The sequence below is a fragment of the Mustela putorius genome, unplaced genomic scaffold, assembly GCF_011764305.1.
Source record: "Mustela putorius furo isolate JIRA1106 unplaced genomic scaffold, ASM1176430v1.1 tig00000095_pilon_pilon_pilon, whole genome shotgun sequence".
NCBI classification, from domain to species: Eukaryota; Metazoa; Chordata; class Mammalia; order Carnivora; family Mustelidae; genus Mustela; species Mustela putorius.
This window is the reverse complement of record NW_025421280.1, coordinates 40,829,285-40,853,766: the sequence shown is the minus strand read 5'-3', so window position 1 is coordinate 40,853,766 and position 24,482 is coordinate 40,829,285. Positions and strand designations below refer to the sequence as shown.

The 24,482-nt window shown below is 66.5% G+C and overlaps 2 protein-coding genes across 9 annotated transcripts; one reads left to right on the top strand and one right to left on the bottom strand.

The window, feature by feature from the left end:
* The first annotated feature begins 24 nt into the window (after positions 1–24).
* On the top strand, positions 25–12,519 carry ARHGAP45 (Rho GTPase activating protein 45). Of its 8 annotated transcripts, XM_004778087.3 has the most exons (24): positions 201–285; positions 750–1,303; positions 2,214–2,541; positions 4,672–4,815; positions 5,037–5,121; positions 5,204–5,276; positions 5,498–5,564; positions 5,670–5,807; positions 5,885–5,949; positions 6,123–6,233; positions 6,315–6,395; positions 7,684–7,866; positions 8,103–8,240; positions 8,329–8,519; positions 8,620–8,741; positions 8,820–8,903; positions 9,056–9,160; positions 9,273–9,445; positions 9,678–9,866; positions 9,952–10,089; positions 10,184–10,410; positions 10,494–10,710; positions 11,344–11,449; positions 11,797–12,519. In XM_004778087.3, the coding sequence occupies exons 2-24, from the start codon at positions 1,214–1,216 to the stop codon at positions 12,126–12,128; spliced, it is 3,387 nt and encodes a 1,128-aa protein (XP_004778144.1). In that variant the 5' UTR covers positions 201–285; positions 750–1,213; the 3' UTR covers positions 12,129–12,519. The 8 variants fall into 8 exon arrangements, with proteins under 8 accessions (XP_004778143.1, XP_012904169.1, XP_012904168.1 ...); XM_004778086.3 differs by lacking the exon at positions 750–1,303 and having other exon boundaries at positions 25–285; XM_045088041.1 differs by having other exon boundaries at positions 8,620–8,903.
* Positions 12,520–15,937: 3,418 nt separating this feature from the next.
* POLR2E (RNA polymerase II, I and III subunit E) lies at positions 15,938–21,033 on the bottom strand. Its single transcript, XM_004778085.3, has 7 exons — positions 20,904–21,033; positions 20,018–20,192; positions 17,981–18,096; positions 17,307–17,387; positions 16,848–16,906; positions 16,661–16,739; positions 15,938–16,542 (listed from the first exon to the last, which is right to left on the bottom strand). The coding sequence occupies exons 1-7, from the start codon at positions 20,958–20,960 to the stop codon at positions 16,477–16,479; spliced, it is 633 nt and encodes a 210-aa protein (XP_004778142.1). The 5' UTR covers positions 20,961–21,033; the 3' UTR covers positions 15,938–16,476.
* Positions 21,034–24,482: the final 3,449 nt, after the last annotated feature.

Here is a 24,482-nt window from a genome sequence, read left to right as displayed (position 1 = left end):
TGCCCAGTCATGAAGTGGGCATGAGGTCAAGGCTTGGGAATGTTGGGCGGCTTGGAGGGGCCCAGCGCGGGTGGCCCAGCCTCCAGCCTCCCGACCAGGCCAGAAGACCGCCCCCCAGCCCTCACCCCCAAAGCCAGGCCCCAGAACAGTGAGTGGTGGCCAAAGGGCCCTCAAGGAGCTTCTCGGCTGCATCTGGGTGGCCCCGGGCCTGGAGAGCCAGCTGCGGGCCCCCGGGGCGGTGGTCTGCAGACCCTGTGCCCTGGAGAGCTGCCCCTCCCAGCAGAGGTCAGTGGGGGGCTGTGTTAGGGAGGCTAGAGGGTTGGGGTTTGGGGATGGGGGTGGGACTCCAGAGGTGAGCAGAAGAATGGGGGAGGCTCTGACCAAGAGAGGAGAAGGTTGTGGAGGGAGGGGAGCTGCAGGCGGGGGAGGGGAGTGGGGGGGACCACCGCAGGTGGGGGGGTCCCTGAGCTGGCTCTTGCTGTTGAGTGTTGGCCACAGGCATGATTCCCACAGTGCCTTGTCAGTGCTGCTGCCTGGCATGCCTGGGGTCCGGTCGCTGGAATGGGGGGGTCAGGGCTGGGGGGCGGTGGCCAGCTGTCCCCTGTGCCACCAGCTTGCCAGAGGTGGGGGACGGAGGGGGCTACATAGCAGGTGTCCATGCCATGCCCAAGGTCTGAGAGAGCAGCTCTGGCTTGTCCTTTCCGTGGGCGAGCTTCCTGATGTCTGCACACCTGTCCGGGTCCCTACAGGTCATCACGCACTTGGTGGCACCTGGGCATGTCTGACAGAGGGTCTGTACCCCTGCAGTCTCCCGCCGTGTGCCCCCTCCCGCCCATGCGCCTGGGAGCCAGGGCCAGCACCTGCACAGAGCTCCTGAGAGCCGAAGCTGGGGGTGGGCCCCTGGTGGTTCCCCACCCAGATGGGACCCCACCTTCAAGCCCGCTGTGTGGAGGGGCAGACGGAGGCCTGGGAGGGTTGGGGGCAGGTCTGCGTCACCAGTCGCTGGCACAGCCTCCCTCCGGAGGCCTTTTCCTGTGGGGGGGAGGGCCCGCCAATGAGGGCTGAGCCTGTCACGTGGGCCTGACAGCTGGGGAGGGGGTGGCCGGCGACAATGTGGACCTGAGGCAGCCACTGTTGAGAGCCACAGGCTTGAGACCCCCAGCCTGCCGGACCCCAGCCTGCCTGTCTCAGGCCACCAGCCCGGGGCCCCACCATGTTCTCCAGGAAGAAGCGGGAGCTCATGAAAACCCCTTCCATCTCAAAAAAGAACCGGGCGGGAAGCCCCAGCCCACAGCCCTTGGGGGTGAGTGAGCCTCTCCGTGGACTGCAGAGCGGGCGGGACCTTAGAGAAGCACCCCGGGCGGCAGGGGCCCAGGGCCGGGCGGCTCCATGCTGGGCTGGCGACGGGGGGCTCCCACCAGCTACAGCCCCTACCGGGCTGGACAGCACGGGCCACGCAGGACAGGTTGGGACCCTGGCGTTCAGCTCACGGTAGGAGCCCTTTGGGCTGCCCACCGCACCCCTCCGCCTGGATCAGGGCTGGCTGTGGGGCTGAGGGGGGAGTTGGGAGGGGGCTGGCGAGGGGGCAGCTGTGGGTCTGGGACCACAGGGTGGTGGTCAGGGAGTCTGGGGGCAGCGGCGCGTTCTGAGGTGAGAGCTAGAGCATGGCCATGGGGCCAAGGTCTCTAGGGCTGCTGGGCACGAAATAGGGGCCTTGGGTGGAGGGCCTGGGGGGCATCTCTGGGGTCTGGCGGGCTACAAGGTCAGGGGCTATGTACCTGGGGGCTATAAGCCTGGGGGCCTCTGTGGAACTTGGGGGTCCACAGGACTCTTAGGCATACAGGAATCGACAAAGGTGTCTTCAGCAGGGATTCAGGGTGTCTGCGGCAGCCTGGAGGGGGCTGCAGAGGCTGAGGACCCCCTTTGGACCGCCCTACGCCACCAGGAAGTGGGGTGCCCCTCCCCCACCCTCACAGGCCCCACCCCTGGCTGTGGTTTGGGCAGAGACCGTTGTTTGTGAAAGCTGGGGGAAGAGGATGTTGGGTAACAGGTGTGGGCGGGGCAGGGCACCAAATCTCGGCCCTCCGACCTCTGGCCTTTGATCCCCATGGGGTCAGGCCGGAGACCCTCCAGAGTCCCCACTTCATTTTTGGGGAAACTGAGGCAGTGCCTGGGCTGGAACCCCTGGTCACCAGCTTGCCCCACCCTCCCAGGAGCTGCCCAGGAAAGACGGGCCTGACACAGTGTCCCTTGGACCCAGCCTGGAGCCGCCAAGTACAGCCTCGAACGCCAAGGCCACGGGCACCCTCAAACGACCCACCAGCCTGAGTCGCCATGCCAGCGCTGCTGGCTTCCCGCTGCCTGGCGCCAGCTCCTGGACGCTGGGTCGGGGCCACCGCAGCCCACTGGCCGCAGCCGGCCCCGCCGAGCCTCCCGTCGAGGGTCCCTGCCCTGACACTGGCGAGATCTCTCACCTGCTGGCCGACGTGGGCCGCTTTGCCAAGGCCCTTGAGAAGCTCAAGGAGTGTGTCCTGAGGGACGGTGAGCGGCCGCAGGGGCACTGAGGCCTGGGCGGAAGGCGGAGCTGGACACAGATACCTCAAAGCCTGCGGGCTCCGGGCGGGGTGGAGGGAGGAGAGCCAGTCTCAGAAGGCTCTGCATTGCCACCGGGGCCCTGAGGGATGCGTAGGAGTCCGGAGGCCACAGGCAGAGAAAGGCTTGGAGGCGGAGGGACCATCCCCTGGACAGGCTTGGGAACCCAAAATGGAGATGCCTTCGGGGGAACAGCTTTGGGGCGTCGCTGGCGTAGGAAGTGCATGAGGCTGGAGGCGTGGAGAAGAGCGGGGAGGGACCCCAACTCGTCTCCCGCGGGCCACGGGTAGCCACAGAGAATGCTAGAGCAGAGGTGGGGCGGGTTGGAGCCCTGGGGCCTGGCTGGAGAGGGCTCCTGCAGGAGCAAGGGGCAGGACTGGCACGGGAGCCGCAGGCCTGAGCTGTCTGTTAGGGATGCGGTTCCGTTTTCTCCTCCATGTGGCGCTGACAGCCCAGCTTCCTGCCGAGTTATTTTCATCTGCTTCCTGTTTGTCCCTGGCACCTCGTGGCTGCAGCCCGCTCCTCCCCTCCCCGAAACCGCACGGGCCGGGACCATGCCTGGCGCTGACCCGCTCCTGCTCCCCCCCGGGCCCCGCTCTGTGGATCTGCAAACTGAGGCCTCCGTGGGGCCCTGACCCCTGGCTCTCCTGGCCCGAGGAGGGGCCAGAGCTGGGGTCTGACTTCAGCCTCCTCACGGCCTCTCCAGAGGCCTGGCCCCTGCTGGGTGGGAGGTGGGAGCCCCTAGGGTTATCTGGTGGGGCGGGGGCCAGAGCGGCTTCCTGGGGAAACTCTCTAATCTCAGTTCCTTTCCGATCCCTGCGCTTCCTTGGAGGCCAGGACTGGGCGGCGCTGAGCCCGAGGGCGAAGTGCCGGAGGCTGGGCCGGGCCGCGGCCCCTTCCACCCGCTTGGGGCCGCCTGGAGAGGCTGCGGGCTGAGTCCCGCGCTTCTAACCTTGGGCTCAGGTGTCTCATGTGTGCAGTGGGGGCCCCGTGGGGCCTGTGGGGTGGCTGGCTGTGGCCGAGGATCCCAGCACACTGTGACGGTGACAGAACGGGGAGTCCCCAGGTCAGGGACAGTGCAGGGCCCACCCACCCGGCTGGGAGCACCGGGGCTGGGGGTGGGGCAGGGAAGGGGCGTGGCCCCGTCTTCCCTGGATCCTGCAGGAGCCTGAGGGGCTGGAGCTCCCCCTAGTCGCCCCCCCCCCCGTGGGGACCTTCAGTGGGGGTCGTGGGTGCCAGAAAGCACAGCACCGTCCATCCCGCATGGTGTGGAGGGGACGCGGGTGTCGGGGCTGCCCTCCCAGCGGGCTGCCAGGCCTCCTGGGTCCCTGTCTGCAGTCCACACATTCCTGTGGTTTTGCTCCTACCAAGCGGGCCCGTGTTTTGTGCACGGGGCTTTGCCTGCACACACCGCTTTTTTCTCATGAAGACGGTCTACAGGGAAGGGAGGGGCGGGCTGGCTCACTCCGTGGAGTGTGCAAGTCCAGATCCCGTGTTGTGAGTGACTGCTCGTGGAGGCTGTCTAAGGTCGCATTCTGAGACACAGATCTGACCCTGACGCCGTTTGACTCTAGCACCTTCTGTGACTCCCCACTGCCCTCAAGACGAAGCCAAGCAGGGCCTTCCTGTCTGGGGTTCTCACGCCTTCAAAGCCCACGTGCGCGGAAAAGCTTCATCTTTGAGAAACGACTTCCCTTTTCTGTGCCTCAGTTTCCCCATCTGCAAAATGAGGGAGAGTAGATAATGGCTGGAGGGCCGGACAGAACCTTGAGCGGCCCTGAGAGGCTGTGGCAGGAAAGTGGCCTGGGGGGCTGCCTGGAGGAGGTGGGCACCGGGGCTGCAACTTGAAGGTCAAGCAGGAGCTTGCTTTCTGGGAGGACATGAAAAGTGTCCTGAGCACAGGGTCTGCCAAAACCACCGTCTGGCCCTCGCGGACTGGCCAGCAGCCCAGAGAGGCCCGGAGTGGGCTTTGGGCAGCCACCGTCTCCCCTCTGGGGTCAGGAGCTCTGAGGCAGCGGCAAGCAGGCTTTCCCGGGGGGCCAGGCGTGCGCCCCCGCTCACACCAGCTCTGCCCCACAGACCTCCTGGAGGCCCGCCGGCCCCTGGCCCACGAGTACCTGGGCGACGCCCTTCGTGTGATGCGCCAGATCATTTCCAGGTACCCGCTGCTGAACACCGTGGAGTCACTGACTGCCGCCGGCACCCTCATTGCCAAGATCAGAGGTCAGCCAGCCCCAGGCAGGGCAGGGAGGGCTCTGGGGGCACTTGGGAGGGCTTCCTGGAGGAAGGGACATTTGAAGTGTGTTTTGAAGGGTGCGTGGCAATTTGACAGGCACAGCTCTCGTGCTGCCCCTGGGCCAAGGGCTGCCTTCCTCCAGTCGTAGGCAGGGGTGGGTGCGTCCCTGCCTGGGCCAGCCACCCTCACCCATGTCTCTGCCCACCAGCCTTCCATTATGAGAGCAACCAGGAGTGCGACAAGCAGGAGTTTGAGAAGGCCCTGGAGACCATCGCTCTCTCCTTCAGTAACACGTGAGTGCCGCGGGGCCTGTGGAGCGGGACTGGGTGCGTGGGGCCGCTGGTCTCTGGGTGCTGACCCTGTCCTGCCCTGCAGCGTGTCTGAGTTCCTCATGGGGGAAGTGGACAGCAGCACTCTCCTGTCAGTGCCCCCTGGGGACCCCATTCAGGTGAGCAGGGGCGACCTGGATGCTGCATGGGGCCTGGCCGGCTGGGGGGGGCACTCCTGTGTCCTCCGCCCAGGGTGGGGGTGGGGCAGTGGCTGTCTCCTCTGTCCAGGGTCAGTGGCTGTCTCCCCTGTCTAGGGTGGGGGGGCCAGTGGCTGTCTCCTGCGGGAGGTGTGTGGGACAGAGCCCTGCCCGGGCCCGCCCACGGTGTCTCTCCTTCGCAGACCATGGAAAACCTGTACGGCCCCGGCAGCGAGGGCACCGCCCCCAGCGCAGACGACTGCGAAGCCGGTGAGCATCCTTCGAGGGGCCAATGGGCAGGCGCCCGCATGTCGGGCCGAGGGCGGTCGGGAAGGCTGGGGGCGCCGGGCTGCGGCTCAGCGGGTCCCCCCGCAGGCTGCCTGGCCCCGGAGGAGGTGGACATGCTGCTGCAGCGCTGCGAGGGGGGCGTGGACGCCGCGCTGCACTACGCCAAGAACATGGCCAAGTACATGAAGGACCTCATTGGCTACGTGGAAAAGCGGACGGCGCTGGGTAGGCGCGGCGGGCGGGCTGCGGTGGGGGCCGACCCGCGGCGCCGCGGCCCCTCGCTCACTCCGCTTTCCCCGCAGAGATGGACTTCGCCAAAGGCGTGCAGAAGATCGTGCACAACTGCAGGCAGAGTTTCATGCAGCAGGTGCGGTCCCCGGCCGCGGGGGTGTCTCAGCCCCGGCCCCGGGGCGGCCAGAGGGGTGGGGTCTCCCAGCGGCTCCGGCTCGGAGGGTGCAGACCCCGGCGGAGGAGGCCGGGGAGGCGGGGCCGGGAGGCTGCACAGCCCCGCCCCCCGTGACCTCTGCCCTCCCCTCCCAGCCCCACATGCCGCTCCTGTCCATCTACTCCCTGGCCCTGGAGCAGGACCTGGAGTTCGGCCACAGCATGACGCAGGCGGTGGGCACGCTGCAGAGCCAGACCCTCACGCAGGTGCGCGGGCGGGCGGGGCGGGGTGGTGCGGGTCGGCGGTGCTGTGCCAGGGCCTGCCCTGCTCACGGCCTGTCCCCGCAGCCCCTGAACCTCAGGCGGCTGGAGCACGAGAAGCGCAGGAAGGAGATCAAGGAGCTGTGGCACCGCGCCCAGAGGAAGCTGGTACGCGGGGGGGGGGGGGGGGGGGGGATGGGGGGTCGGGGGGCGGCGCTGGGGTCTCCTGCCCCCGCTGGGGGCTGACCCTAACCCTCAGACGCCAGGCCCGCCACCCCCGGCTGTTCTGTGCGGGCTGGAGGGGAAGACCGGCATGGACGGGGCGGGGCGGGCAGGGGACCGAGGCGCTCGCAGGTCTAGGGCAAGTCTCTTCCCCGTGGTTGGGTCAGACGTTTCCGAAGCTACTGGCATCTCCGAGCTCGCTGACAGGGCCCGCGGCTCCCACCCCCAGCTCCTTCCGGCGCTGCCAGCAAACGCGCCTCCCCTTCTGGGCCCTCCGCAAGGGCTCAGTCTCGGGCTCCCGGCCTTTTTCCACCGCACTCCCCCTCCACCAGCTGCACCCTCGTCCCGTCACCTGTCACCGGTCAGGGCTGTGGAGGCCGCTTGGCTCCTTTCACTAGGTCCCACCGGCGGGCCGTCTGCGCACTGCGGGGAATCGTGGCGTTCCGGGTTGTAGGGCCGAGACCTCCGGGGCCGCTCTGCGGGCCTGCGGCCGGGCCCGTGTCTCCCGCGGGCGCCCAGAGCGGGCGTCGGGGAGGGTGTGCGCAGGCGAGCCTGTCTTCCTGCCGGCCCTCTCTTCTGTAATTGCTCACTTTGGACAAAGGCCCATTTCTTCTTGATTTGCCGGAGCCTTTGCCATATTAGAGGACTCGGCCCTGGCTGGTGTGAGCTACGGACCCCCACCTGCTTTGCTGTCCCGACGGGATTTTACCTGTTTCTCCGGGCAGAAGACTGAGTGTCAGCACTTTCCTCACGGGGTTCCTGGGTGCCGTGTTGCGTGTGGAAGGTCGTCCTCAGGACTTTGCGTGGGTGCTGCTGGCGTTCGCGTGGCGGGCTCTGACGGTGCAGGCTGCGCAGTGTGGCCCCCAGAAGGCCACCCGAGCGCTCTTCCTGCCAACCCGAGGGTGCCTGGCTTCCTGCCCGGCCGGCCTCGCTGTTCTCCTGTGCGTGAGGGGAAGTGAGAGGCGGGAGCGCGCCCGCCGCTCTGACGGGGCCCCAGGGGTCGCAGAGCTCGCGTCCCGGCTTTGGGGGCTGAAAGCGTCCTCCCAGGGACCCGTTGCAGGCGTCCCCTCCGGTTCTCCTGCCGTCCGCTCTGGGGCAGGGCCTCGGTCCGTGCGGCCGTGCCGTGGGCTGTGGGCACGTGTGGGGGGCTCAGGGGGCCGGTCGGGGAGAGAAGCCGGGGACAGGCCCAGCTGGAGGACGGCTCTGGACGGCGTCCTCGCCCCCACACCCACAGCAAGAGGCGGAGTCAAACCTGCGCAAGGCCAAGCAGGGCTACACACAGCGCTGCGAGGACCACGGCAAGGCCCACTTCCTGGCGGTCAAGGCCGAGGAGGAGCAGGCCGTCACCGGGCCCGGGGCCGCCGCCTCCAAGACCCTGGACAAGCGGCGGCGCCTGGAGGAGGAGGCTAAGAACAAGGTGAGCGCGGACGGGCAGCGGGCAGCAGACGGGCAGCGGGCAGCGGATGGGCAGCGGGAGGGCAGCGGGCAGCGGACGGGTAGCGGACAGGCAGCGGGGGCCGATCCCGCGGGCGCAGCTCCCGACAGGGGCGGGGGCACCCCGCAGGAGCGCCGACCCGCCCTTCTCTGCTGCCGGGGCGTCCAAGGCCTGAACCCGGCTGAGGGCTGTGTGTGCGCCCCCCGGCCCCCATCCAGGCCGAGGAAGCCATGGCCACCTACCGGACGTGTGTGGCCGATGCCAAGACGCAGAAGCAGGAGCTGGAGGACACCAAGGTGACGGTGCTGCGGCAGATCCAGGAGGTCATCCGCCAGAGCGACCAGACCATCAAGTCGGTGCGCACTGTGTCCCGCGCTCCAGCCGGCGTTGTGGGGGTCGGAGGCGCAGCCAGTGGGGCTCACGCCGGCACCCCGTCGCCCGCAGGCCACCATCTCCTACTACCAGATGCTGCACATGCAGACGGCCTCGCTGCCCGTGCACTTCCAGATGCTGTGCGAGAGCAGCAAGCTGTACGACCCGGGGCAGCAGTACGCCTCCTACGTGAGCCAGCTGCAGCGGGACGAGGAGCCCGACGTGCGCTACGACTTCGAGCCCCACGTCTCCGCCAACGCCTGGTACAGCCGCCTGCGCGCACCTGGGGCCGCGGGGCTCCCCCCACACTGAGATGGGGCTGGGTGCGCTGACGCTCCCGAGGTCCCTGTCCTGTCCCTCCAGGTCCCCGGTCATGCGCACCCGCAAGGGGAGCCTTGCCAGTGACGCCACGGGGGCAGAGGCCACCGGCAGCCCTGAGGAGGAAGGTGGATCCGGCAATGGCACACCTGCCAAGGAACACAGGGGTGAGGGCCCGGTGGGGGTGGCGAGTGGGCGCGGCCTCTCTAGAGCCCCTCAGTCCCCGCTGAACACCCCTCCTGCAGGTGGGCGTGGACACCAGGTGCACAAGTCGTGGCCCACCACCGTGTCAGACTCAGAGGGCAGCCTGGACCCCAGCCCTGGCTCAGGTGAGGGGGCCTGGCTACCTGGAGGCTGGCCTGGGTGTGGGGCGGCGGACTCATCGTGCGGGCAGAGCCGTGAGCTGGCTCTGGGGAGGGTCCGGCTGACCCGTGCCGGGCCCCTGTGGGCCTGGGCTGCCTGACGCCCGTTTCCTGCTCAGGGGACTTTAAGAAGTTGGAGCGGATGTCGTCCAGCGGCACCCTGTCGTCCAACGAGGAGCTGGTGGACCAGGAGGGCAGTGCAGGGCCGTCAGCCTTTGAGCAGGGTGAGGGGGCCCCCGTGTGGACGTTGTGGGGCGGGGCTTTGGACTCCGGGGCTGGGCCTGGCCCCGGCCCAGACCAGCCTCGCTCAGGCTGACCACCTGCCCTGCCCCCCAGCTGACCTCAACGGCATGGCCCCCGAGCTGCCAGTGGCCGTGCCCAGTGGGCCTTTCCGCAACGTGGGGCTGTCCAAGGCTGCCCGCACGCACCGTCTGCGAAAGCTGCGCACGCCGGCCAAGTGCAGGGAGTGTAACAGCTACGTCTACTTCCAGGGGGCGGAGTGTGAGGAGGTGAGGGCGGCCGGCTCGTGCAGACCCAGAGGGCCCCGGCGGGGGGAAGAGGGCGCTGGCAGAGGTCCCGGCCAGGGCCTGGAGGGGGGAGCAGGCTGGCCCGGCGGCGGAGCCAGGCCTGGGCGGCGGAGGTGCGGCGCCCAGCCAGGAGGGGAGACAGGGTCAGGAGGGCTTCAGAGTGGAGGTGCTGTGGGCGTGGGCTGGGGGGCTCGCTCACGGGCGCCCCCCGCAGTGCTGCCTGGCCTGTCACAAGAAGTGCCTGGACACGCTGGCCATCCAGTGTGGCCACAAGAAACTCCAGGGCCGCCTGCAGCTCTTCGGCCAGGACTTCTTGAAGGCGGCCTGCGGCGCGCCCGACGGCATCCCCTTCATCGTCAAGAAGTGCGTCTGCGAGATCGAGCAGCGGGCACTGCACACCAAGGTGACCGCGGGGGCGGCCGTCAGGGCTTCGACCTGGCGGGGGGGGGGGCGGGGAGCGTGGCCCGGGCTGACGGCCGCCCCCGCAGGGCATCTACCGTCTCAACGGGGTGAAGACGCGCGTGGAGAAGCTGTGCCAGGCGTTCGAGGCTGGCCAGGAGCTGGTGGAGCTGTCACAGGCCTCGCCCCACGACATCAGCAACGTCCTCAAGCTCTACCTGCGGCAGGTAGGACCAGGGCGGGGCGGCGGCTCACGCCCAGCCGGGCGGGGGTGGGGCGGCGGGCCAGGGCACAGACCCCACTGCTCCACTCCCCCCGCAGCTGCCCGAACCCATCCTCTCCTTCCGCCTCTACCATGAGCTCGTGGGGCTGGCCAAGGACAGTCTGAAGGCGGAGGCGGAGGCCAAGGTGGCGTCCCGGGGCCGGGCAGACCCTGCGGAGACCGAGGCCGCGGCCGTGGCCATGGCGGGCCGGCTGCGGGAGCTCCTGCAGGACCTGCCCCCCGAGAACCGGGCCACACTGACGTACTTGCTGCGGCACCTGCGCAGGTGAGGGCCGGGGCCCAGGTCGGCAGGGCCTGGGGCAGCCTCAGCGGGCACTCACACCTGCTTCCGCATCCGCGGGACCCTAGGATCGTGGCGGTGGAGCAGGACAACAAGATGACTCCGGGGAACCTGGGCATCGTGTTCGGACCCACGCTGCTGCGGCCCAGGCCCACCGAGGCCACCGTGTCCCTGTCTTCCCTGGTCGACTACCCGCACCAGGCCCGCATCGTGGAGACCCTCATCACGCACTACGGCCTGATCTTTGAGGAGGAACCCGAGGAGGTGCCTGGGGGCCAGCTGAAGGTGGGGGCAGGCCCCAGGGCTGCCCCCTCCGAGCGAGCGGGCTGGGACGGAGAGCCTTGGTTTCAGCAGGCTCGTCAGGAGGGGCCCCAGAGGCATCTTTTAAGCAAAGAACTGATGGAGGGGGAGCTCCCCTGGGGGAAGCTCCACCACCAGTGCCAAGGCCCTGTGGCCGCACCTCCCCCACCTGGCTCTGGAGCCCGGCCGCTCCGTCCATCTCTCTCTGCACCGCCTCTGGCACATCCCCAGGCTCAGGCTCACGACCCGCCCCGCTGCGCCCCCTGCCACGTCACAGGCTGCGCCACCAGCTCTCTTCCACAGGCTCTGCGCACATAGCTTCCCAGCTGCTCATTCTCGTGCACTAGTCCCTGCGGAGGGTCCGCCGTACCTCTCCTGGGACTGTGGGGGTGCAGGGGCAGCAGGACACGCTGGTTTCATCCACGTGGGACCTCACTCTGCTGCCCCAGCGAGGCCAGGGCAGCCCGCGCATACACGGGATGCGGTGACGTCACGCACACCGCAGGGAGCACTGAGGAGCTGTAGGCTCTCCTGGTTCTTGGTTCACCAGAGCGAGAGCAGAGCTGGGGCCTGGCGGGCATCCTGGGCCCTCCCTGAGCCCCGTTCTGCCACCTGCAGGACAGCTCAGACGCGGCACGGGCTGAGGCAGAGGTGCAGGTGCCCTACCAGGAGGGGAGCGCGGGGGCCACAGTCCCCCTGCAGGAGGTGGCGGATGGTGGCCCAGGTGAGTGGTGGTGACAGCCAGGTCGGCAGCCGGGCGACGAGGCGTCTTGGGGCCACGTTGGGTGCCCAGAGGCCACACGGCTGTGGGTTTGCCTCCCAGGAAGAGCTCGCCTGTCTGACACATGTTCCTGAGGTGTGGCATAGTCACTGGCGGGGTACCCAGCTCATGGCAACAGCCCTGTGCCCAGAGACTGCCCTCTGGTGGCAGGCGGGCAGTCCCAGGTGGGGAGTGGGGCCCTGTGAGTGACAGCATGTCAGGCGCCGGTCCCCAGGGCCTTCCCGGTCACAACATGTCTGTCTGTCCTGTCTCCGCACCTCCCCCACCCCCCACCTCTCTTGACCTCCCAGAATCCCGGGTGGCCTCCAATGACTCTGATTCCGAGGTAGAAGAGGCCTCAGAGCTTCTGTCCCCAGCGGACAGGGGACACCGCCTCAGTTTCCAGGAGAAGCAGGGCAGCGAGGCCAGCACGGAGGTGGCCCAGGGCAGCCGCAGCGGCAGCGAGGAGCAGCTGGGCGCCGGGGCCAGGCACAGCGACGGGGGAGGCCTTTCCCAGCAGCTCGCCGAGTTCAACGCCAACCAGTGCAACAATGTGGCCAAGGTCCCGCTGCCTGCCATGGGGCTCCGCGGTGCGCGGCTTGAGGCAGGCACGGGCCCGGGGCGGCAGCCGGAGTGTGTGTAGCTGGGGTGCCGGCCGGCCGGGCTGGTGGCTGAGGAGATCTCTGGGGACGTCTGGTCACTGTGAGGCCTCATACTCCAAGAACAATACACTGAGGCCGCTACCGGCTGCCCTTTCCAGAAGCTCCCAGGAGCACAGGGAGAGGCAGAGGCCTGCCCTGTGTCTGCCTGCGTGCCGGGGCCATGAAGAAGCCACGTACACCCCTGCTGAGTGGCCCTGCCCTCGGAGCCAGCCACCCTGTGGGCCACCGGCCGCCATGGAAGGGATGCTGGAAGCCAGACGGCGGGGTCCTGGAGGCAGTGTCGGGCCCCACGGAGCGCGGTGAGGTCCGTCCCGGGCCATGATGTAGGTTTTTCAAATGCACATTTTGCTTAAAATAAAGTTTTAAATCTGAGCCCATCTTCTCTGGCGGCGGCGGGAGGGGGACGCAGAGCCCCGAGCCGTGTCTTTGGCTCCCCACTGGAGAGGACTCTCAGGAAGAGAAACCCCCCCAGAAAACAGCCCAGGTGGGTTGTGCACACCCAGGCATCAGATACGTATTCCTGGGAAACTTCGGCCAGGGCTGCTCGGAGGAACCTTCCAGACGGCAGAAACGGTCCATTCAGGCTGTCCGGGCAGCGGCCACCAGCCGGGTGTGGCTACGAAGCCCTGAAGCATGGCCGATGCCTGAGCACCTGAGTGTGAACCTCACTTTCGCTGACCAGTCTCAGAGCTGGGGCTGCCTTGCAGGGCAGCACAGCGGACAGCCGGCCGGCAGCCAGCCAGCAGCCACCCTCCCCAGTTCCTCTCACAGACCCCTTCAGCCCGGCTGGACCGGCCTCGGAGGGTCAAGGTTGGCTCAACAGCAGGAAGACCCAGCCTTTCATTGGCTGCAAAAACCCAGCTGGAATCCACACCCATCGGGACCCAAGCAGCTGGGAGGGGCTGGCCCAACACTGCGGCCCACCCCCGGCTCAGACCGACAGTGTCCGCGGCGGACAGAACGCTCTGTGCAAGCTGGCCTGGCCCTCCCCTGCCGTAGCGGAGAAAGATCCGGAAAGGGAGGCCCTGGAGCCAGCAAACAGCGGACTCACGCTGGCGAACAGCACAGGCCCACGCCCATGCCCCAGTGCTGCCCACGGCCACTGCTGCCCAGAGCACAACCCGGACGATGCGGCCCAGACCTGAAAACACCGAGTCCTGTCCTTTCACAGAAAAAAATCGGCCGATCCAAGATACGTCTTACACTTGATCTTAGCCAAAAGGCCGAGAAGGGACCCGTCCGATACACATCTGAAAAAACGGGTCACAAGAACGAACACGAAACTGTCCAACTGACCAGCGCTCCGGCGGACGGCGGCACGCCACGTACACCCGTTCGTCAAAGGCGTGTGCGTCCTGAGAAGCGCCTGGAGCCTGGCCAGGCGAGGCAGCCGAGGGCTCTGATGCTGTTTGCAGAGCGCCTGCTGATTTACTCCTTTGGGGCCGGCTTCAGGCCAGGCTTCGCCCAGGCTCACAGAATGTCACAGGGGCCCAGGGCCATGTGAATGGGCCCCCCCTGCCGCCACCCCCAAACCCGTACCCTAGGAGGGGGCGCCTAGGCATGTGCCAGAGCAACCGCCCAGCTCCCACCAATGCCGGGGCCGTGGGACGGCAGGTGCTCAGCAGCAGAGGCGGGCTGCGGTCCCAGTGCGGCAGACGGACGCGTTCCCAAAGGAGAGCCCGGTGCTGCCGGAGACCAGAGGAGGCTGCGCACCAAACCGCCGGCCGCAATCCCTGCGGACCTGTCGCAGTCCTTCCTGTGCCCACGGAGCGGAGCCGCACCCGCCGCACAGACGGCGTAGACCCACCCCACACGGTACTCCACGTTCAGGAGCAGCCAAGGCACCCCGTGCCCGAGACTCCTCACGGCCCGACTTCCGCAGTCAGTTCGACCTCACACGGGACAGACACAGCTTCACACATTTATTTACAAACAAAACACAATTAAAACCCCGTGACACGAAAAAACTCCAATAACCAAATTTATTTTACTGTGGTTAAGACATCCAGGACGTTCACCGGCTCCGCGCACAGCTCCGCGGCCGGAAGCACTCACACCCCCTGCCCTCCGTCTCCAGAACACCCCATCCCCCCACACAGAGACTCTGTCCTCACGAAGGAGGGACTTCCCACCCCTGCCCCAGCCCCGGCCCCCACCCTCTCCTCTCTGTCCGTGTAGACAGGACTTCTCTGGGGCCCTCCTGGGAGTGGGGACCTGCAGGACGGGTCCTTCTGGGTCTGGCTGCTCTCCCTGAGCCCCGTGTCCTCAGGGTCCCTCCACATAGTAGCAGGGGTCAGGATCCCGCCCTTCCTGAGGCTGGACCCTGTTCCCATGTGGGGACGGGCCGCCTCGGGGGCCCTGCTGGGAGGAGGTCCTGTAGGTTCCATCCTTCTGGCTCTGGCTTACTCTGGTCAAGCTGACTTTGGAAGGCAGGGCATGTATGTTTGTGGGGGTGGGAACAAGCTCTTCTAACACGTGGATGGGTCTGTGGGACCCTGAAACAGCCCCGTGCCTGTGCACATGCACAGGAGACCCCACTGCCATTCTAGAAAGTACCGAGACCCCGGTCTGTCCAGGGGAAAGCACATCCCCGCATCACACAGGCCCGAGTCAACCCCCGAACTTCAGGCCACGTGTAAACTCACCAAACTTACAAACGTTTAAGGAATCGCAACCACGGACACGCCTCTGCCAAGCGCGTATGTGAGAAGAGACACGGGTGCGTACCTGTGGCCTGTGCCGGGGGCGACAGGGACACGCAGCCCAACCACACGACACGTGCAGGTCGAGCAGACCTTCCTACAGAGACGACCCGTCCGTGGCCTCCCAGCACCAGAGAACAACTCACGGGGTTAGTCATCAGGGAGACGGGAATCGCGTGTGCGGGGCACCAGCAGCGAGCGCAGGCAAGGCCGTGCGACTGTGACTCGGGGCCCCCACGGCACCGAGCAGCCCAGCGATTTCTGCACCGGATAACCGGCGTCCGCACAAGCCAGCGAGTCCACAGCTCGACACACACCCAGAAAAAATGCACCCACATGTCCACACAGAACCCGTACGCCGACGCTCGCGGCAGCAGTGTTCCTAAATCACGGCCCAAGACACGTAAGTCCAGGGTCCGCTGGAGGGTAACTGGGCACCGGAATGTCTGCATTCGCAGCTGGACAGACGACCGGTGTCCCCCATGGATGGGAGCGTCCCCGGCCCCGAGCTGGAGCAAGGCCCCCACCTGCGGCCCCGGGGACAGACCCCGAGCCCGGACACGCAGGGAGGGAGCCAGACACAGAAGGGCACGCAGGCTGAGTCCCCGTGTGTGACACGCCCAGACTAGACCTCCACGCACAGGAAGGTGCTCATGGGGGGATGGGGGACGGGGACCGGCAGCTGATGGGGACGGGGCTGCTTCAGGGTGACGAGTTCTAAGACTGATGGTACCTGAGAGCCACCGAGGGGCGTCCTGCACACGTCCACTGTGACACGTGAACCAGAGCGCGATCAAGCCGGCCGAAAGACAAGGACAGCCAACCTTCCAGCCAGACCAGGAAGGCCTCCCGCACGGAATCACTAATGCGGAGACCGGGGAACCCGACCACGCACTTCCACGCCAGAGAACGCTGAACGACACAGAGAGCAAGCCCCCCGCCATCCGCCTCCACTGCAGACTTGGACAGGGACCCGCCTGGACGCGGCCCCCAAGGGGAGAGGGGCAGCAGGCCCCGCGGAACACGGGTACGGGCCCAGGGTCCAGGGCCTCGAGTGAGGCCACTCATGGCAAACCTGTCACTCCGCCTTGCTGCTCCAGACTGGCCAATTTATTTACTCCAATACTTTCACTGGTACAAACACCCAGCATCGGAGCAGCTGACCCCCCTGCCGCCCCGTGGACAGACGGCCGGGCCGCCCTGCTGGGGGCCGGCCGGACACTTGAGCCAGGACGGCTACAGGTCACTGGCTGCTGCAGGCCTCCCTGTGGCATCCTGTCCCCTCTGGAGGCTCACTCATGCGGGGTCCAGGGTGGGGCTCAGCACCCAGGCGGGGTCACCCCAGGGTCCGGAGAAGCAGCGGTGAGGTTCCTCGTGGCAGGGGGTGGGGGGCACAGCCCCATCTGCCTCCAGGCCGCAGGGCGGGAGAGAGACGGGCAGACCACCACGTGTCAGGCCTGCTGTGCGAGGCGAGCCCGGCCGGGCAGGAAGCGGGGCTGCCTCCACGCGCCCCCGACAGGGCGGTGACAGAGACGACGGTGGGGTCAGAGGAGAGGAAAGCTGGGACTCACTCCTGGACAGGCAGGCCCCGTGGCCACACGGCACGTCTCACCGGCTCGCGGGGCGGCTACTGCACCAGCCGGTAGGTGATGTACCTGCCGGCAGTCTCGCTGGGCCGGATCACCTTCACCACCTGCGCACATGGAAGGCGAGGCTGCGGGGGGCCGCACAGGGGGCCCCGGGCTGGCGGGGAGCCGGCGTGGCTGGGCGCGCCGGCTCCGTCTAGAGGGGCCGGGCGTACCACTGCTCACCTGCCCTCGCTTTATCCCGAAGTAGCGGGCCACGGGGTCTCCGGCCTGGATCCTGGGCAGCTGGTTCTCCCGGAGTTTACTGAGAAGCTCGGGTCAGGGAAAAAGCCAGGCTCCGCTGGCTGGGGTGGGGTGCGGGTCGGCGTGCGGGCGGGAGGGGGAAGGGCCCAGACGGGAGCTGAAAGGATACTACCGGGCCAGGAGCTCTGTCACCTCCTCTTTGGTCATGACGACGTGTTCTGGGACCAGCTGCCGAGAAGAGAAACGGAGTCTCCGTGTGGCTGAGACCCCACTGTGCCTCCACACAGGACGGGGGAGCACCGCGTGCCACGGGCTATTTCCTCACCACGAACATCCACCCGGGGCATTCGGTGGTCCCGGCTGCTATCCCCCGCCCCAGCTCCTGACTCCACACGCGGACGGGGGACTAGAGCAGCTCAGGCGGGACGGGCCGGGGGCACCATCTGGGGACCCCTGGGGCAGCAGATTCCAGCCCCCCAGCTTCCGGACTCCTGGCAGGTTCCCAGGTGTGCTTCCCGCCTAGGGCCACACCCAGAGACCCTGCTCCACTCCCTCCTGCAGACCTTCGCTGGGACGCGGCCCCGTCACCCCCCCCCCGCGCCCTGGCGGGCCCCGTCTCTGTCCCCACCTCGTGCTCCGTGATGTTGATGAGCAGCTCCTGCTGCAGAAACTGCTCCAGGACGTACTTGGGGGCCATGTCCACCAGAGACTGCAAGACACGCGCAGCCTCACGCATAGCCGAGGGCAAGACGCCGCCACCCCACTTCTTCCCCAGAGGCTGACAGCAGGCAGGCGGCCGGGGGGGTTCACTTGCACACCTCCGAAAAGCACCCCACGTCACGAACCAGGAAATCCCACCCCTGTCAGCGGGGTTTCTCCAGGAGGAAGAGCCCACCCACCCCGACACGCTTCCCGGGCCTTAGCCTGGCTTCACAGTGACATCCGGCAAAATGCCCCCACGGCCGTCCCTGCGCTGACGGGACTGCGGGAACTCCGCACACGGAGACCGCTTGCCGCCCGCCATCCCATACCAGCACCCACTCAGACCGGTCCAGCCCCCACGCAGGGACCCCGGCCCCTCCACGGGCGGCCTCCCCAGTCCGGCTTCTCTCCTCAGCGGGCGTTGGCGGGGACAATGTGGGGGCTGCTCTGGGAGGCCCGCATGGCACAGCTGCTCGTTCTCAGAGCCCAAGCTCCCGAGGCCCCACGAGGACACGGCGCCGCCTGTCAGCGGGGCCCTGGGAGGGGGACGTGGGGCGCACGGGCTCGGCCTTGGGGGGAGGGGGCCAGGCGTGCACCCACCTGCTTGGCGGACGGGGTCATGCCCTGCTGCACCACGATGAGGGCCCGCGTGATGTTCTCCTCCTGCATCCGCTGGCAGTACACCTTGATGGTCTTGATTCCCACCTTAGGCTCCTCTGGGGACAGAACGCGCGGCAGCCTGTGCTGTAAGGACGCCTCTTCCCGGGGGGGCCTGCGGCCTGGCTCTGCCTCGCCACGGCGCCCCAGTGCAGCTCGGGAGCAGGCTCTGCCCCTGGGGCCTCAGTGTCCCCATGAGCCCACCGGGAACTGGTTCGTGTCCACATCTCCTGAGGAGCTGAAAGGTACCCCACATCCCCCCCACCTAGAGGGTCCTCTCTGGGACAAGGATCCGAAATCCACTTGGTCCAGTGCCTCAGTGGTTCCAAGGTCTGCGAAACCCCCACACGAAGCAGTTCACCCGGTCTAGGTAGCACGGTGGCTGTGTGTTCAGAAGGAACGTGTGGTCAGCCGACCTGAGCGAGGACAGTCCCATCCCTGCAAGGCCAGACCCACTGGTCCCTCTGAGCCGAGCAGGTCAGCTACTGGCCACCACCTGCGTGAGGCTCCCAGCCGGGCCTTTCTGTGCCGCCCACCGCCTCGGACCCTGCCTCACCTGACAGGAAGCGTCGGGGTCTGCATTGTGCCCCCCCAAATCCCACTGTACTTGGGAACAAAGTCATAAAACAGACGGTTTTATCTGAATGAGGTCATTAGTAGGGCTTAACTGGACAAAACCAGCAGCCTTCTAAGATGATGTGAAGACACAGGGACGCAGAGGGATGACCCCACAAGGACACAGAGACGAAGGCCTATGTGCCAGGGAGAGAGGACTCAGGTGGACACCCGGGCTCCGACATCCCACCTCCAGCAGGACTGGGGATGGTGCGACGTCGAAGCCGCCGGTCCAAGGAGCTCTGTTGTGACGGTGCAGGTGGATTAACACGCAGGGAACCCAGTCCCGGCCCGGGGCCCATCTGAACGCGGCGTCCACCCCGTCCAACTCCAGGGAGGGCCCTGCCACCAGGCCAACTGTGAGGAGGCTGAGACAGCTCCACAGGGAGGCACCTGATTAGGCACCAAGGCTTCCGGAAAATACGCCTCACACACACGGGCCCCTCCTGTAAAAGCACCAGCTGGGGCCCTCCTGCAAACGTTTTCTACCCCCTCAGTGCCAGCCGGGGCCCGGGCCCCCAGGGTGCTCCCTGCACAACGCGGCCTCTCTGCCTCTGCAGGCTTTAGTCAGGCTGCCTCGCTGCAGCAGGGGCCACGACAGAGCACAGGGGTCCTGGGACAGCCCGTGGTGGGCTCTTCACTCGACCTGGGGCCTGGAGGGGCTCCTGGAAGGGGAGGCTTCTGAACGCGGTCTCCAAGAACGACAGATGGACACCGAGCAGGCAGACCACGCCGAAAAGGGTGTGGGAGGGCAGAACCCTGCAGCAGCACGGGAAGGAGCTGCGGGGAGCGGGAGGCACAGGGAGTGGCAGGCGGGCTGTCGGGTGGGGTCGGAGGATACAGGGGAGGCTGGGGCCCAGGGGGAGGCCTGCGATAACCCTGCCCGACAGAGAAAGCCATCAAGAAAGAAACAGCAGGGGGGGCGCCTGGGTGGCTCAGTGGGTTAAGCCTCTGCCTTCGGCTCAGGTCATGATCTCAGGGTCCTGGGATCGAGCCCCGCATCGCATCGGGCTCTCTGCTCAGCAGGGAGCCTGCTTCCCCCTCTCTCTCTGCCTGCCTCTCTGCCTACTTGTGATCTCTGTCTGTCCAATAAATAAATAAAATCTTAAAAAGAGAAAGACAGAAAGAAAGAAAGAAACAGCAGGGAACTGGAAAAGTGCTCAAACAAGGCAGAACTCAATGGTGTTGTCCACAGCGGGGAGGAGCCGCTTCCTTCCGACCGGCACAGAGAAGGGTCAATGTAGACACGGGGTCACCCAGCAGCTAGCTGCCATGAGCTGACCCTTGAGAAAACCCGTGGATGGCTCTACTAGAGCTGTGACCCCGAGGAGACACACAGCCACCCGGGACCAGCAAGGGCCTCACCTGGGAAGAACACGAACATCTGGTCAGTGGGGTCGTCGTTGTGGGCCACCAGCACCGTGAGGTCTGTGCGCCGTGGCCGCCCCTCACTCGGCTTGTCCCCAAACTGGGCCTTGAATTCTTCCAGGGTCTGGTCCAGCTCATCCTGGGTCACCAGGTAGCCACGGTCATGGCACAGCTGCAGAAAGAACTAGCCAGTGAGCTCAGGGCCGAGGAGGGATGGCGGAAGAGCTCGGGTCGGATGAAGCCACGGCAGGAATGACCCGACAGGTGCCGGCAGAGGTCAGCGAGGAAGGGGCAAGTGGGCACAAAGACCAGGACGCACCCCAGGAGAGCTCCTGCGCAGGGCCAGCCGCCGCGCGTCACCTCATACTGAGCCTCCGGGACAGGCTGGGACTGAGAAGCAGGGGCAGGGCGGGGGCGGGGGGCGCGGGGCGGGGGGGCACTGCGGGGCAGGCCAGGGTGGACTCTGGCTGGGAACCCGGCCACAGGCCAGGCAGTGCTCAGGAGTCAGGGCTCCGTGGGCGGGCAGACCGAAGAGGACCCAGACGGAGAAACGCGGGGCCAGAGCGGCCGGTCAGCCCCGCGCCCGCCCCCCTTGGCCCAGGAGACCCCGGCCTGACTCTGGGCGCAGAGCCCACAGCTGTCCCGGCGCCCGTTCCAGAGCCGCGGCGCGGAGCGGAAAGGAGCCGCGGCGGGCGGCGGCCCGGGCTTCGCCCCGCAGGGCTTCGGACCCCCGCCCCCGCCCCCTCTCTCCCGCCAGCCCGCGACCCTCCCCGGGGCCGGTCGCGGGCCCGCGGGGCGCCCACCCCGACCCCTCCGCTCCGGCCGCCCCGCCGCGCCCCCGCGTGCCCGGCCCGCCTTCACCGTCTTAGCCACGCGGGCGCACCTGCATGATGGTCTTGCGGATCTTCCACAGCCGGTACGTCTCCTCCTCGTCGTCCATGGCCGCCGCCGCTCTCAGTCAACGCGCCTGCGCCTGCGCCTGCGCCGGCGCCCGCGGCAGGACCCGCACGGACTGCGCCTGCGCCCGCGGCAGGACCCGCACGGACTGCGCCTGCGCCGAACCCCGCCTCCGCCCCTCGCCGGGCTGTCTACGGCGAACGCCTGGCCTTCGAGAACGGCAGCCCAGCGGGCAGGCCGGGCCTTCCGCGAGCGCCGGTTGGCCGCGCGAGAGCCGAGCGGGTGGGAGGGCCCATTCGCGCCTCCGCAGGTATCGCGTGGCCTGGGCCGCGGGGCCTCTCGGGAGTTGTGGTTTCCGCCCAGCGCGCGTCTTGGGGCGGAATTTAGACTCGGGCTAGGCGGAGGCGAGGTGCGGGCGGGGAAACGGAGGCCCGGGCGGGATCCGCGGCCTGCCCGCCGCCCTCCCGGAGACGGCCGGGCGACCTCGCAGGCCCTCCGTAAATCTGCGTCCAGGGACGCCTGGGTGGCTCAGTGGGTTAAGCCACTGCCTTCGGCTCAGGTCATGATCCCAGGGTCCTGGGATGGAGCCCCACATCGGGCTCCTTGCTCCGTGGGGAGCCTGCTTCCCCCTCTGCCTCTGCCTCTGCCTGCTTGTGATCTCCCACTCTCTCTCTCTCTAACAAACGAATAAATAAAATCTTTAAAAAAAAAAATCTGCGTCCAACTGCTGTGGGCCGCGTCCAACGTAATGCCCCCGAGCCTCAGTTTCCCCTTCTGTATAGGGGAAACAGTGTCCGGTTTCGGAGGCTTAGCCGAGACTCCAAAGGACGGAGCCCGGCACAGCCCTCGGGCTCAGGAAGTGCGCCCACCTCGCCTCCTCCCTGTCCTGTCCCCCGAGACCCGGCCGACCTGCGCCCGCGCGGGCCACAGCCCAGCCCCGACTGCGCGTCCGCCTTTCTCCCCGCTCAGCGCTCGCCCCGCCGGAGGCCGTCAGGAACCTCTCATTCAGCGAGGCATTCCCAGAGAAAATGATGGCCCATACACATATTTCTAGATCTGGCCTGTTGTAACCCTGATTTTCTCTTCAACTGAACCGGCCGGGGACCCCGCCCGCTCCGGGGACCCCCAACAGAAACCGCGAGCACAGCAGTAACGTCAGAACAGGAGCAGTGCAAGCCGGAGCTAAGCCCCATGGGAGACTGCCCGTTTCCAGCCGGGAAGGCGAGAGATTCCAGCAAAGGCCGAAGGAGAGGGAGGCGGCGGTGGGAACGTCTGGAGACAGGCGCCTCGGCCAGAGGGCAGTGTGTGCAAAGGCCCTGAGCTGCACCGTGCCTGGTGTGTTGGCAGTGAGGAGGCCCGGTGCGAAGAAAGGAGGTTTGAGGGTGTAGAGGAGCAAACCCGGGAGGCCTTGTTGGTGGAGAAGCTTGGGTTTTCTTTTTCAACCACCGTCAACATTTCACCAGAGAGACCAGGGAGGGGAAAGGGGGGGCACTTGGCCACAGATGGGGGCTCCAGTCGGCGTAGGGGTGAGCAGTGGGCAGGTTCCTGGTGTTCGGAAGGTGGACCCCACGGGATCTGCAGGTGGACCCCACGGGATCTGCAGGTGGACCCCACGGGATCTGCAGGTGGACAGGGTGTGGAGAAGAGACAGATGGACAGGGAGGAGGATCCGAGCCGCTGGGATCAGGGCAGACCGACCAAGGAGAAACAGGTGTAGACGGCAGATAAGGGGCTCCGGAGGGGGCCTGGGTGGCTCAGTTGGTTGGGTTTCTACCTCTTGATTGAGGCCAGAGTCATGGTGTCAGGACCATGGGACTGAGCCCCAAGTTGGGCTCCCGGCTCCGCGGGGAGTCTACTTGGGATTTCCTCTTTCCCCCTCTCTCTGCCCCTCCCTTCAAGCACTCATGCACTCTCCCTAATACATGATTTTTTTAAAAAAGAAAAGAATGGGGCTCCAAGAGCGCCTGGCTGGCTCAGTCGACGGAGCATGAATTCCAACCCCACACTGGGTATAGGGATTACTTTAAAAATAAATTAAAACTGGAAAAAGGGCGTCTGGGCGGCTCAGATGGTTAAGTGTCTGTCTTCAGCTCAGGTCATGATCCCAGGGGCTGGGATTGAGTCCTGCATCGGGCTCCCTGCTCAGTGGGGAGCCTCCTTCTTCCTCTGCCTCTCCCCCTGCTTGTGATCTCGCTCTCTCTGTCAAATAAATAAAATCTTAAAAAAAGAAAATGAGAGAGTTTCCTGTCAACCCAAGGAGAAATGTGAAGGAGAGAGTGGGGTGAGCCTGAAATCTGGGGCAAGGTCCAAAGGGAGACAGACATGTGGGCGTCATCAGAGATTGGAGTCTGAGGTCACCAAACAGATCCGAAACTTTGCCAAGATTCAGAGGCCAGGAGGAGGGGAGGACGTGGATCCCGAAGCAGTGGCCAGTGGTGGCCATGGGAACCAAGGCACACTACTTAACCTTTTTCCTGCCTAAATGCCTCCCTTCCCCTACCTTGTGGGACAGGGACAAGAGCAGCACCCACTTCCCGGGGACCTGGCTAATGACTGTGGCAACAGCTGCCAGCACTGTTCCGTGAAGGCTCCTAAGTAGAATAAAGACCAGCAAGAAGTTGCCAGGTGCCCTCCGGTGGGGTGGAGAAGCTGTCTGGAGGATGGGGGGTTGGTCAACAAGACCACCAAACAGCGAGTCTGAGCAGACCTGCGGGTCAGGTGGGGGGTTATCCAAGCAGACATGACTGGTGACCCTGGGGCAGGGTGGATTTGTGAGGGGAAAGGAGTTGGAGATGTGGACATAGATGCCAAGGAGAGGGGGGGCTGAAGGTGGAGAGGGGGAGGGCTAGGAACAGATTTTAAGATGGGAGATATGGCACCTGTCTAGGTTCTTGGAATGATGGGCAAATCTGAGTAAGAGGACCAGGCAGGATTGTTGGAACCTGGATCCCAGGGGGAGCCTGGGCCCAAGGAGGGCTGGCCTGGGTGGTCCCCCAAGATGTATGGGTGGCAGGCGGAGACAGCAACGGGGCTGTGGACATTAGGAAGAGAGAGGAGAAAGGGCTCATGAGAGCAGGTGGGCCCCAGGACCCCAGAGAACCTGGCAAGGCCTGAGCACAGTTCCAGTGATTCAGACCAGTGCTGCCATGCCACCCATCCCATGGTTCCAGGGAGGCAGAAGGAGGGGGGACCAGGTGCTGTTTGGGAAATGAGGCTGCCCAGCAGAGACCATGGGGGCTCCCCTCCAAGAGGTGACGCTGACAAGTGGGCGTCAGGTTGGGGTGGCGGGGGAGTAGGAAGCCCTGGCGGGAGGGTTGGGCAAGACAAGGAATGGGGAAGCGGACCCTGGAATGGATTTCCCCATTCCGCTGCCTTCACCCCCAAACTCGGCCAGCACTTGGGCAGGCCCGGGTGGGAGGCAGGGAGGGGGTGTCACTGGCTTCAAGGGAGCCAAACCCAGAGAGTCCGCCCCCGCGGCCTCTGCAGCCACGGGTCAGAGTGCACTCTCGGCGGGGCGTGGGGCAGGAGGGCCCGCGGAGGAATTCCTTGACTCGGTTCCCAAGAG

What these genes read in the sequence shown, in the direction of transcription:
- ARHGAP45 (XM_013048714.2), top strand. Translation starts at nt 40, where the DNA reads ATGTTGGGCGGCTTGGAGGGGCCCAGCGCGGGTGGCCCAGCCTCCAGC. An exon ending in AGCTGCCCCTCCCAGCAGAG is followed by an intron (nt 286 to 2,213) that starts GTCAGTGGGGGG and finishes CCACCCTCCCAG; the next exon opens with GAGCTGCCCAGGAAAGACGG. An exon ending in GCGACCAGACCATCAAGTCG is followed by an intron (nt 8,241 to 8,328) that starts GTGCGCACTGTG and finishes CGTCGCCCGCAG; the next exon opens with GCCACCATCTCCTACTACCA.
- POLR2E (XM_004778085.3), bottom strand. Translation starts at nt 20,960, where the DNA reads ATGGACGACGAGGAGGAGACGTACCGGCTGTGGAAGATCCGCAAGACC. An exon ending in GATGTTCGTGTTCTTCCCAG is followed by an intron (nt 18,097 to 20,017) that starts GTGAGGCCCTTG and finishes TTCTGTCCCCAG; the next exon opens with AGGAGCCTAAGGTGGGAATC. An exon ending in TCAACATCACGGAGCACGAG is followed by an intron (nt 16,907 to 17,306) that starts GTGGGGACAGAG and finishes TCTTCTCGGCAG; the next exon opens with CTGGTCCCAGAACACGTCGT.